This window comes from Onthophagus taurus, chromosome 11, assembly GCF_036711975.1.
Source record: "Onthophagus taurus isolate NC chromosome 11, IU_Otau_3.0, whole genome shotgun sequence".
Classification (NCBI taxonomy): domain Eukaryota; kingdom Metazoa; phylum Arthropoda; class Insecta; order Coleoptera; family Scarabaeidae; genus Onthophagus; species Onthophagus taurus.
This window is the reverse complement of record NC_091976.1, coordinates 8948777-8962799: the sequence shown is the minus strand read 5'-3', so window position 1 is coordinate 8962799 and position 14023 is coordinate 8948777. Positions and strand designations below refer to the sequence as shown.

The 14023-nt window shown below is 39.7% G+C and overlaps 3 protein-coding genes across 3 annotated transcripts in view; 2 read left to right on the top strand and 1 right to left on the bottom strand.

Annotated features, from left to right (window-relative positions):
* Positions 1–14023, bottom strand: part of LOC139431881 (ras-related and estrogen-regulated growth inhibitor-like) — a 70805-nt gene that overhangs the window by 34175 nt on the left and 22607 nt on the right. The window lies entirely within an intron of this gene.
* On the top strand, positions 450–1535 carry LOC139432059 (uncharacterized). Its single transcript, XM_071200397.1, has one exon. The coding sequence runs from the start codon at positions 450–452 to the stop codon at positions 1533–1535; it is 1086 nt and encodes a 361-aa protein (XP_071056498.1).
* LOC111420256 (uncharacterized) lies at positions 10520–11542 on the top strand. Its single transcript, XM_071200396.1, has one exon. It carries the CDS (start codon positions 10520–10522, stop codon positions 11540–11542), a length of 1023 nt encoding a protein of 340 aa, XP_071056497.1.

The window sequence follows — 14023 nt, the reverse complement described above, 5'->3', positions numbered from 1 at the left end:
AGTTCAATATAAATTTTGAGATTACGATTACAATTTCCTAATTAATTTAATATTTGACGAGTTGTTTAAGACCATAACATATCCGAGTTGATAAATATTACTTCGAATTAACTAATTTAGAATATTTGTTTATATAATCAGTAAATTTTGTTAATTTTGTCGACAACATCTCAATTTGATTGCACCTTAAGTTGTACACATGTTTGTCTTGACAGTGTTACCAGAACCTGCCTTTAACCCTGAGATAATTCGACAATTCTGTTTAAATATTTAAATTTTTTTCAATTTAATAAAAAACAAATTATTATAAAATTTAGTAATGTTGTTTTGCGGTCCATTTGGAAAAACATTACAATACATCCACATCTACAAACATTTCTCTTTTGATCGAGCCATCTTTGGATCAATGTCTTCAAAAATTCTGGGAACTTGATCAAATCAAGAATGACATGACTCAGTCACCTGAAGATCTGAAGTGCGAAGAAATATTTGTAAATAATTATCAACGAACACAAAGCGGACGATTTATAGTCAAACTGCCATTTCGAAATGAAAGTCATGATTTGGATCAATCGTACTCACAAGCTTTACGAAGATTTTTATCTTTAGAAAAGAGACTAATTAAAATGTCTACTGTGTATGCTAAATATAAAGTATTCATGGAAGATTATCTGGGAAAGGGTCACATGTCTCCTATTCCTTCTCACGATTATCATGATCCACAATCCTATTACCTTCCGCATCATGCTGTTTACCGTCATGATTCTTCTAAAATTAGAGTTGTATTCGATGCTTCAGCCAAAACTAATAATGGACACTCTCTTAATGATCTTCTAATTACTGGTTCTAAGCTTCAAAGCGATTTAGTTTCTATTCTCGTTAATTTCCGATGTTTACCTGTCGTATTTATTTGTGACATAAGACAAATGTATCGTCAGATTCTAATTCATCCACAACACCGCAATTATCAACGCATAATTTGGAGAAATTCTCCTCATGACAATATTAGTGAATATCAATTGAACACTGTAACTTATGGTATCTCATCTTCCCCATATTTGGCACTACGTACCATCCAAGAGCTTGCAAAAATATATGCAGATCAATATCCTGCGGCCTCGCACACGTTGTTGCACGACACATATGCCGATGATATCGTTACGGGCAGTGTATCACTTCAAGATGCTTTAAATCTACAACAACAACTTATAACATTGTTATCGCTGGGTGGTTTTGAGCTCGCTAAATGGGCAAGCAACGAATCTGAATTGATGAGAAACATTGATGACATTCAACATGGTGCTCCAGTTTTATTGGATAACCGAGAAGACGGTTTTATTAAGGTCCTGGGTCTCCATTGGGATCCTCAAGATGATACATTTGGGTTTTCATACGTCCCTAGAGAAACAAATTGCACTAAAAGATCAATTTTGTCAAACATTACAAGAATACATGATCCGATCGGCTTTATCACGCTTTGTATTCTTGCTGCTAAGCGTCTGATGCAAAAATTGTGGTGGCAAGGATTTATATAACGAAAACTTTAGAATACTTGATCTCATTTTGTGTAACATTGACACTGTACGGGAAATTAAATGTTGTCCGGATCCGTTGGTTAAGCCGGATCGTCACCACCCCGCCATTGAATTTGTTGTTGTCAACGTTCATTTGCGTTGTTTTCATGATGGTCCTTCAATTAAATATTTTTATAACAAAGCTGACTATGTAGCGATTAACGATGCTCTTTACGCGATCGACTGGTCGGAACGATTTGATGGTCGTGGGATTGAGGAAGTTGTTAGAGCCTTCTATGATGCGGTTAACGATCTCGTCAGCACTCATGTTCCGCATAAACCCGTGTCTAAATGTCGTTTTCCACCATGGTATTCTCCATCCACAGTAAGAGTCATTCGTGAGAAACTTAAAGCTCATCGTAATTGGAAGAGGTTTGGCAACAATAACTATTATTTGTCTTTTACTATTCTCCGTAAACGTTCTAAAGTTTTGATTAAATCTGACTATCAGAAGTACTTGCGCTCGGTCCAAGAAAATTTGATTGAGCGCCCTGATCATTTGTGGTCTTTCGTTAAAAATAGGAGGGGTGGATGTGCCGGTATTCCCACTCACATGAGGCTTGGTAATGAGGTCGCGGATAATATCCTTGATGTGTGTTCTCTGTTTTCACGTTATTTTAATGAGGCATTTGTCGGCGCTACCATTGCTAACCGGACTGATTCAGTCGGTATTCTCCCGTGGTTTACTGAGGAAAATGTGTTGTCCGTTCTTAATGAAGTCGATCCTAAAGCTGGAGCCGGTCCTGATAATTTACCTGGTAACTTTATTAGACACTGCGCGAATGGTCTATCTAAACCGCTATTTTTAATCTTTTCCTTGTCCTTACGTATTGGTTCCTTTCCTGGTGAGTGGAAGAGGGGATTTGTGCTGCCGGTTTTTAAGTCCAGTGACAGGGGTGACGTCTCTAAATACCGCCCGATTACTATCTTGTCATTGGTTTCGAAAGTTTTTGAAAAAATCATATATTCTTATTTACTTTACCTCTTGAAACCTAGCCTGATTACGGGTTTTTTACCGGGTAAATCGGTGGAAACTAACCTAGTTTATTATACTAATTTTATTCATAATTCCCTCAATTGTTCCAATCAGGTCGATGCGGTTTACACCGATTTTAGTAAAGCCTTTGACAAGATAGATCATAATATTCTGATGCAGAAATTAAGTACCTTTAATGTACCGCAAGGTCTTTTGACATGGTTGGGATCGTACGTAACGGGTCGTTGTCAGGCGGTGAGGATTCGTGGGGTTACATCCTCATATAACCCTGTCACATCGGGTGTTCCGCAGGGTAGCCATCTTGGCCCTATCCTCTTTGTGGCGTATATTAATGACATTTCTTCTTGCTTTAAACATGCAAAATTCCTGTTGTATGCGGATGATTGCAAAATATTTTCTAACATTACAAACAAATGTGATTCCGAAAATCTTCAGGAGGATCTAGACCGGTTCCAGCTTTACTGCGCTGATAACGGCCTGTTCCTGAACTATGATAAGTGTTCTAAAATTACTTTCACACGTAAACGTTATTCACTAAACAATTCGTATACATTGGGGACCGGAACTTTAACCTCGAATGACCACATTAATGATCTTGGCGTTTTATTGGACAGCAGGCTGATGTTCAATTTACATGTGGACTTTACTATTGCCAAGGCTCTAAAGCGGTTGGGTTTTGTGATTAGGACCTGCCGTATGTTCACAAATATTCAATGCATCAAATCTCTTTATATGGCGTTAGTGGTTAGTGTTCTTAGCTACGCCTCTACTGTCTGGAACCCTCATTATACTATTCACATTAACCGCATTGAATCCGTACAGCGGAAGTTCTTGAGGTATTTAGCTCACAAAACATTTTTACCTTACGGTGATTATCTTTTGCGTTGCAGAGCTCTAGGGTTCCAGACATTAAAGCAAAGGAGGCTGTGCTACGATTTATTATTCTTGTTTAAAGTAGTTAACAATCTTTTCAATTCCTCGGAATTGGTAAGAGAATTATGTTTTTATGTACCGTCATATCAAACACGTGGTGAATATTTGTTTAGAATTAGTAGATCCTTGTCTTCTGCACATCTTTACTCTGCTCTTGTGAGATTGATGAATGCGCATGACTCTTGCTGTAGGAATATCGACATCTTCAATGTGTCTTTGGCTGTTTTCAAGCGTTTTTTGCGGGGCGTGGGTGTGGAGAGATCGTTATTACTCCGTTAATGAATATTTTTATTTATATAATATTGTAACAATAATTTTGTATATGCGTTCTGATTTTTTTTTTTTTGTTGGAGTGTTACTTTTGATTTTGTTTTCTTTTTGATTTAGAATATTATTTTTTGTTGTACTCTTAAGTTTTTTGTTATTAATTTTTAGCTGAGTATCTTGTGGATGCTTAGTTGGGGGTCAACCCTGTATGCATCCCGAATGTAATAAATAAATAAATAAATAAATAAATTCGAGTTGGTGGACGGCTTAAATTTGCAGACCTGCCTTATGATGCAAAGCATCCCATTTTATTGCCCAGCAATCATCGATTGAGTGAACTCATTGTTGAGGATATCCATCGGAAACATCTGCATCTTGGATTTAAAACACTGTGCTCAATTATAAATAATCAATTTTGGATTCTTTCTCCAAGACACGTTGTAAATCGAGTTATCTCTCGTTGTATCCAATGTTTTAAGGTACGTCGCAAGTCATACAATCCATTGATGGCTGATTTGCCTGGGTTTCGCATCAATCAGATGAAGGCATTTTCTTCAGTGGGCATCGATTATGCCGGCCCTTTTTCCACAATAACTAGAAGACATCGCGGAGCAAAATCATTCAAATCATACGCATGTGTATTTCTTCAAAAATATTATATAATTTAAAGCTAAATTTACTGTAAATGACAGATTAGATTTAATTAACACTATTCAAAATACTGTATTACCTCAACATTTCACTCTGCTCTCTTTCGATGTAACAAATCTTTACACAAACATACCTGTTAATGAAACTTTGATTATAACAAAAACACTATTCAGTAACAAACTTAATTCTACAGAATCACTACATATTTACAATTTACTTAAATTATGTATTGAACAAAATTTTTGTTCTTTTAATAACACTTATTATAAATACGACACGGAGTGTTATTATCCGACATATTTTTGAATGATTTAGAACATAAAGTCTTAAATAACGACAATACCAATAACAAAAACATTGTATTATGGTGTAGGTATGTAGATGATATTCTAGTTGTCCGGGATAATAACAACAACATAAACACAATAGATCATTTTCATAAATACATAAACACTTTCAAATTTTAACATACAGATCTATTACATACCCAGGTAACATGGCATATAGCATACAGCGTATCTTCCGTAAATATAACATCAACATATCATTCTGAAATAACAATACTATTTTCAAAAAACTATTTAATGCTAAAGATAAAATAATAAGTCTGTTAGACAATAACGGTGTATATAAACTAGAATGTGAAACTTGTGGTGCCACCTACATAGGTGAAACAGGTAGATCTATCAAAACACGTATCAGAAAACATCTATTAAATGATAATTCCAATTTTGGAAGACACATAACATTACACAGTCATGATTTTGATGTCAACAAAAATGTTTCACTTCTTCATATCCAAAATAAAGGTTTCAAATTAAACCTCTTAGAAAATTATGAAATAGATAATTTCAAAAACACAAACAATAATCCACACTGTTTAATGACCAGGTTCATTCTTCCCAAACACCTTTATACACTTTCCTATCTACCGCCTTTCCCCCAAAATAAAGAGGACTTATGTCTTTGGCCGCACACATATTTCGCATGCTTTGGGGTACCGCGGCTACCTGTCTCCTTTTTTACCCACCATTCCTTATTTCCCTTCTTCCTTCAATTTTCGAATAATTTAAACTCCCAATTTAAATATCTATCCAATTTTCCTTTATTAGAAAACTTACATATTTTTTGTTTTTGTAAGCGGATTCTTAACCTACATTGACAACAATGTTTTTACTATGTTTTATAATATATAAATTCAAAATTTAAATTACAACTTTTCATTTTCTCAGATTTTAAAAAAATTTAATTATTAAAAGTTCAATACAGTTTCCTACATTTCTAGTTTCAAAATTTCAAACCCAAACTCATCTCTTTCTACAATATACTGCGCCCTTTTTCTGATATAAAAATTTTTCTTGTTTCACAAATGTTGCTTGTTGAAGTTTTCATTTCATTTTTAAAAACGACGTAGTTCAACCATTTTTAATTTGTAACGGATTTTTGTAATATATTTCGGAATTATAAAATTTTTTCAATATGATCTGTCGATCTTATAAATGTTTTTTGAAGAGCTGGATGTAACTTTTAACTTTTAACGAGTAAGTAATTAATATTAAAATACATTCATTTTTGTTAACTATTGATTAGTTTAAGTTTGGATTAAAACAATATTGTAAAACAAATATTTTTTCACTATAGAGGCTCTGAAGATGCGTATAAGGCGAAACTAGTCAGACGAACATTAAAGCTTTTGTTTTCTCTTGACCATTTATTTCTCCACTGGTAATTCAGTGGAATTCAACATGGATACTCAAAGTTGAAATAAAAGTCCATAAATAATAATTAATTTTCAATACCTGTTGGTAGAAATGACTGCAATTTAGTATAAAAACAATTTTTAAAACTAATTTTTTTATTAACGTAGTCATTCTGTACGAAGGAATATTATTGCTTACTTGTTATACATGTAACAAATAATAGTTATTTATTGTGTAAGTGTCTTAGACAGCATTTTATTCACGCAAGAATATTTAAACGCGAGAGCGAAACTCGAGCGTTTAATTTTCTTAAGGGGAGATATCAGTGTGAAAAAAAAAATTCGATTTTTTTTGCTTAAATAGATAGTTTTGACCTTTAAGAACATGCCTACAAAATTTTAAAACAATATTCGGCTTAGAAGTATTCGAAATTGGCGTCAAGCGTCGACGCTCTCAGAGCGATCTATAGAATACGCGTCCGGCCGGACGTTTTCGTTTTCGTTTACGTGCTAGAGGAAGCCAGCTCTACTGGTCTACGGCGAAAAAGATAAACAAAATGGACAGAAAGAGTAAAAGACACGTTCCGGGTGACAAGGTGGTAAGGCCTGATAGAAAAAGAAGTAGATTCGTCACTTCGAAGAACGGATATGATCTGGAAAAAGAAGTACCTCTTCGGCCAAACTAAGCGTATTTGGCGAGACATCGGTAACAGTGAATCCGAGTGTTTCTTACCGCCTTATAGATTTCTCCAGTATTTTTTCCAAACTGAAAACATTTATTAAGTGTAAAGAATGTGGAAGTGACATTGACTTTGCGGAATCCAACATACGCGGATTGGGTTTTAAATTAGTTGTGAAATGCAAATCATGCGTCGAAAAAAAAAATTAATTCATGTCCGCTTGTCAACAACAATGCGTATGAAGTGAATCGGCGGCTCACATTTTCGATGAGATTGCTTGGAGTTGGATTGCGAGGTTTGGAAAAGTTTTGTGCCTTCATGGATTTACCGAGACCTGTATTCCAAACAGCCTTCGACGATTCAACACGGATGATACTTTCAGCCAGCGAGGGTGTAAAAAAGAAGTCAATAACACAAGCAGGGACCAGGAGGCCATCTGATGGCGGCCATTGCACACGCGCTCTTGTGTTCGCTCCGCGATTTTCGTGTGTTTTTAGCGTAAAATAAGAGTTTGTGCTTGTTCTAACCGTGCTTAAATCACGCGTAAGGGCTTTAGCTAGTCTAAAGTGTAAAGTGGTTAAGGATTTCAGGGGTAAGTCGTAGATAATTACTGACAACCAGAACCTAACCTCACATTCTGCTACGCGTGCACCGCCCGACGTGTTTGGGACGGTCGCGCTGTTTTAGCTGCTAAAAAGGGGAGATGAGCTCTACGAGCACCACCCAGGAACCGGCAGCCGCCCCGGAGGGCCCGTTGGACGATGGGCAGGGCTTCATTGAAGTCCACCGTCGTAAACGGAAATATTCCGGCCCCCGCAGGGAATCAGGCGCCGCTTATAGAAGGAGGCGTAAGGAGAGGGAACTCTCTGAGAGGGAAAAAGGTCCCTCCACCTCCGTCCAGGGGACCAGCCGTGCGCCACATAGATCTGGCTCGTCGGGAGCTAGAGCTCGACACCTGCAGCAATGTAGGGGGAGCGATGCTCGCACCCAAGGGCCGGAAAAGGGGCAACCTAAGAGGCAACGGTCCGCCACCTCTTCTGAACCCTCTTTGAGGAAGACGAAGAGGGCGAAGCAGGGTACTGCCCTAGGTCAACGGGCTGGTAAATCGAGTACCGACCCCAAAAGTAACGCGGCTTACAAAGATGCACTTTTAGTGCACCTAAAAGTAGCCGTGATTAACGGCCTAAACCCGCTAGGGAAACTTAGCGAGGCGGAAGCTGAAAAAATCAGGATGGAGCTAACGAATAAGCTCGTAGGGCAAATTTGTGGCGACATTCCTGGCACTAACACGCCGACACCAACCTTCTCTTCGATGGTTTATGTGGGGCAGATCCTAAAGATCACCTGCAATGATAACTCATCGTTGGATTGGCTGAAGGCGAACGTGGCGCTGCTTCCGCCCCTAGAAGGCGTGAAATTAAGCGTCGTAAAGGAAGTTGATCTTCCATCCATGTCGAGAGTCCAAATTTGGCTCCCGACGTATGACGTAGACCTCAAATCACAGGAGGATATTCTACGTGTATTGGCGGGCCAAAATAAACACCTGGATATCGCCAACTGGTGCCTCTTCCGCCACGAGAAGATCGACAAGTCTCAGGGACGTCTGTTGGTCTTCGGAGTTGCGAAGAAGGACGCCGAGTGGCTAAAGGCGAACGGAGGTAAAATCTGCTACCTCTTCAACACTTTAAAGGCCCGTGTCAGCAGATTGAAAGACCCCATGAAAGGGGACGAAGAAGCTGAGCTAGGGGAACAGGCTCAGCAGATGGAATCTGGAGAGGATCCGATTGCTGAAGAGGGCGACGCGACCATCGTGCACCTCGAAGCCGACCCTATGTCTCCAGTTGCAATGGAGACCTTGGACGAATCCATCCTGGACTCACCATCTCCAGGGGAGAACGAGAAGGTCCCGCAGGACACCTCTACACCGCAATGACGGACACAGGTGATGTACAAGGGGTTGGTGACCAGCTAAGGGTAGTTCAGTGCAACCTGCATCACAGCAGGGCTGCAACTGCTACCCTTTGCCGCCACCTCGATATGATGAACAATGTAATCGCACTGATCCAAGAACCTTGGGTTAATAAATCCAGGGTCTGCGGACTCAGTGGTTTAAGCGGTTCTATTTTCAGCTGTTCCAGCGACGAAAAAGTCCGAACTGCTATCTATGTACCTAAACATGTTCGGAGCTATGTGATGCCCCAGTTTACGGGCACCGATGTTACGACAATTAGGATACGTTTAACTGTAAACCGCAAGGAAACAGATATCATGATGGCATCCGTTTACCTCCCCATTGAGGACCAGCCTCCTTCCGTTGGATTGGTACGTCTGGTCGAAGCCGCCAGGGCAGGTAAATGGAATCTCGTCATCGGATGCGATTCAAACGCTCACTCAACGGCTTGGGGTAGTGCGAAGGATAATACTAGAGGTAAGACCCTTTTAGATTTTATATATAGCAGTAATCTAGACATACTTAATCGAGGCACAGAACCGACCTTTGTAACTGCTAAAGGTCAATCGGTTATCGATATTACTCTAGCCTCTATGGGTATCTCACAATCAATCCAAAACTGGCGAGTTTCCGACATTGTTTCAATGTCGGACCACAGATGGATAATCTTTGATCTTGGGAACATCAAGATCGGAACCAAACTGAGTCGCAATCCCAGAAGGACGGACGTGGATAAATTCAGGTCAACGTTATCTGGGTTATTGGTTAAACTCGGGTTACGGCAACCAGCTGATAGCTGCGAACCCTAACCAACATGCTTACACCCAGGGAAAGTCCACGCTGACGGCTCTTCACTCAGTGATCAGTTTTGTTAGCGGTGCACTGGACCTTAAAGAGTCCGCCCTGGGGGTTTTCATTGACGTTGAAGGCGCTTTTGATAAAACCACCTTCTCCAGAATCAACGAAGCTTTGTTAGAGCATGACGTCCCTCCGGCCCTTTGTGGCTGGATTGAGAGCACTCTAAGACAAAGAATCGTCAATTTGAGGGCTGGTCAGGCCACCCTTCAGGGGGCAGTTACTAGAGGCTGCCCGCAGGGGGGAGTATTATCTCCACTTTTGTGGAATCTCACCCTGGATAGCCTCATGAAACGCCTATATCTAGCCGGTTTTAAAACCACTGGCTATGCAGATGACCTGACAATCCTTATAAGAGGCAAGTACGTAAATGCACTCTTTGGAAGGATGCAGGAAGCACTCAATCTAATTGAGAAATGGTGTAACGAGCAATCTCTTTCTGTAAACCCCAAGAAGACGGAAATGATTCTTTTTACACGCATGCGCAACATAGGCAATCATAGACTGCCAATGCTTGCTAAAACTCCACTCACGCTATCTACAGAAGTTAAGTACTTGGGATTAACGATAGATAGTAAGTTAACGTGGAAATCCCACCTAGAAAATAGAGTAAATAAGGCTTGTGTCGCATTCGGCCAGTGCCGGAGGGCCGTTGGAAGGACTTGGGGTTTGTCCCCCACGATAGCCCTCTGGATTTACACGGCCGTAATTAGACCAATGCTGACGTATGGTGCGGTGGTTTGGTGGACTAGAACTTCAAAATCCATTGCCACCACCGCACTTAATAGAATACAGAGACTCGCGTGTTTGTATGTTACAGGTGCGCTGCGATCAACCCCCACCGCGGCCATGGAAGTCATGTTAAACTTACCACCACTAAACTTATACATTCAGGAAGTGGCGCTGGTAACCATGCTAAGACTACAATCAGTAGGAATTATGAAAGTTGGGGACGCTGGATGCAGTTCGACACTCTGGAGGGGAGCCGTTGTCGACATACCTTTACTCGAGTGTAAAACGGACTACATACCAGCCGAATATGTATTTTCAAAGAAGTACCTAACCTATAGCAGTGCCACAGCAGTAGATACACATAAAGATCTTAAGATCTACACTGATGGTTCGAGGAGACGGAATGGTGCAGGCGCTGGGGTCTTTTCTCATGACCTTCAGATACGACTCTCTGAACCTTTAGGAACAGGTACCACCGTCAAACAAGCGGAACTAACCGCTATTAAACTTGCCGCTGACTCTATTATTAATTCCAAGAAGAGGGGTAAGTGTTTTACTATTTTTACAGACAGTAGACAATCTGTTTTAGCACTAAGCAGAGTAGTTATAACCTCTGGGCTAGTTATGGATTGTCATATGGCATTGGAAGAGGCCGCGATACACAATCGCGTAGCTATCCAATGGATTAAAGGGCATTCTGGTTGCTCGGGTAACAACCACGCTGACAGGCTGGCCAAAAGAGCCGCCGGTAGAGCGCTTTGTGCACCCGAGCCGATAATCACCCCTTCCTTAGCTACTCATATTGAATTGATTAAGCGCTTCACTCACAAAAAGTTCTTGAACTGGTGGGATAGAGTTACGGGCTGTCACCTTGCTAAGGAATTGCTGAAATATCCGTCAGCAACAACAGCTCAGTTCTTTGTAGGGCTCGATAAATGTGCCCTTCGCATAGTTACAGGTCTCCTCACGGGGCACTGTAAGGTGAACAAGCACCTCTACAACATGAAGCTTGTTGATTCCCCTCTCTGTCGAGCCTGCGAGCAGGACGATGAGACGGTTAAACACATCTTGTGTGATTGCCCCTCTCTGACCGACCTCAGAATGAGGACCTTTGGAGAGGAATGGCCGACCACGGATGGCATCAGGAACACACCTCCGAGAGACATCCTAGCCTTTGGAAAATCCCTTGGCTGGTTGATGTGACCGGAGGGGGTGCGGGGAGGATGCACAAGGGGCCCAATGGGGCCTAGGTGCTGTGCGCGTTCACGCACACACTCCCACTTCCATACATACATACATACAAGCAGGGACCATTGAAAAAGAAAAAACAAAAGAGAAATGTGAAAACTCGCTTGGTTTAATGGTGTCAGGTGATGGAACTTGGCAAAAACGAGGTTTCAACTCCTTGCACGGTGTGTCGTCGGTTATTGGGTACTATTCGAAAAAGATTTTGGACATCGAAGTGGTATCTTCTTTTTGTAGAGAATGTACCCAATGGAAACCGAAAATGAATACACCGGAGTACGACTTATGGTACGACGAGCACGCCGATAAATGCAGCGCAAACCATACAGGCCCAGCAGATAATATGGAACCTGCAGCCATCGTTAAAATTTTTCAACGAGCCAAAGAATTACACGATGCTCAATACGCAAATTACATTGGCGACGGCGACTCAAAAACATTTAATAAGATTATTGAGAATGTTTCATATGAAGTAAAGAAGAAGGAGTGTGTCAACCACGTTCAAAAGAGAATGGGCACGCGGTTGCGAAATTGCAAAAAGTTAAATAAAGGACTCGGAGGTAAAGGAAAACTCACGGATGGGTTGATAAAAGATTTAACTCTATACTATGGACTCGCCATTCGACGCAACAGTGACTCACAGGACAATATGAAAAAAGCAATATGGGGCAGTTTTTACCATAAGTGCTCCACAGACGAGAATTCACAACACCATTACTGTCCGGAGGGCGTCGAATCGTGGTGTACTTCGCAAAAGGCTCGCGCGCTCGGTGCTCTTGACTCGTACAAACACAAAGCAGCACTACCACCAAATGTTGCGGAGGCCATCAAGCCAATTTATGAAGACCTTAGACGTGATGAGTTGCTCGAAAATACCACTACGTGGTATTTTATACGGTTCATAAGTGTGTTCATAAATGTTATATTAAATTTGTCACAATATATTACTTTTACAGAAAATTGAGAGTTAGCCCAATTGAGCCCCGAGCGCTTAAAACGAAGTGTATTGCGTGCAGATCATTTCAAATAAGAGGATTTTATACGGAGAAAGCTAAGCTCCACAGCTATTCCCATATCGTATACAGTGTGTCCCCGGATTGTGTAACCGTAAGGTATAATTGACGATAAATTTTTGAATTCAAATTCCATCTTTTGCAATTAATGTCTGGATGTCAAAAAACGAAATATAACCAAGTTTTACGTCAAAAGTCCTCAAAGTATCAAAGTTAACGCAAGAAGTTTGTTAACCGTTACAGGTAAAGTGTCTTTCTGAGCAATGTACAACAAAAGTTGATGGAAACTGAGAGAAAATTAAAGACTGCCAAATCTGCCTTAAAGAGTTTTATTCCAAGGGATGTTAGCAAATTGCCAACATTTGCGGGATCTCTTGTAGTAATGCAATTATATCACAAAAATCGTCAACCTTTCTGGAGATGAGAAGCAGACAGCGTGTTATTATAACATAAATCGCCATCAACATACCAGTTTCTTAGAAGAAAAGGCGTTATTTTACCATCGCCATCGGCTATTTATACTTGGCTCAGCAAATACACATTTTACCCAGGCCACAGCAAAATATTGTTTAGATTGTTAGCCTTGAAAATAGAAACCATTTCACAAAATGGCCCTCAAGAAATCGTTAGAGTTTTCAACAAGCAGAGGAATAATTGATGTATTTGTGGATCTGGGAGAACTGGGTCGCACATCGAAACATGCAAAACAAGCCTTAGTTTTCATATTACAGCAAGTATCATCGACCAAAACGTGAGCAGCAAATAGAATAAATTAATTAATCGGATTTTCGGTCAGCAGGATTAAAAGTAAAACAACATTTTTAAAATAGCTAATATTTCGATTGTTGATGACAATCTTCTTCAGAGCATTTTATTGCTAAAAGATTTTACAAAGAAAAAACGTAACTCGAAGTGGCGTAATATCTCAAAATTCGTCAAAAATTAATTGATCAAAAACATGTTAAAATTCAAAAACAATCAAAATTGAGCAATGAACCATTAAAAACTCGAAAAACTTAATAAAACAACGTGGAACAAATAGACGCAAGACGCACGGCCGTCAAATATAGAAAGGGAAACTTGTTTTTCGGAGTGAGAACACCAATCCCAAAATTCAAGATGTACAGTGTAAAACAAAAATTCATCAAACGTATGAACATAAAACAAATATGACAGCTTAAGGAATGATCTCATCAAACTACTGAAAAGGAAAGAAAAGAACACCAAAACTGAAGAGATTTCTAATTGGGAAGAAATTCAAACATTACGTAAGATTAAACATAAAATTAAAGTCAATTCACTGATTGTTACAAATGCTGATAAAAACGCCGGTTTAGTCATTTTAGACAAACCTTCATATATTTCAAAAACTTTAAAATTTTTTAATGAAAATAATTTTATTGAAATTAAGAAAAACCCAACATCT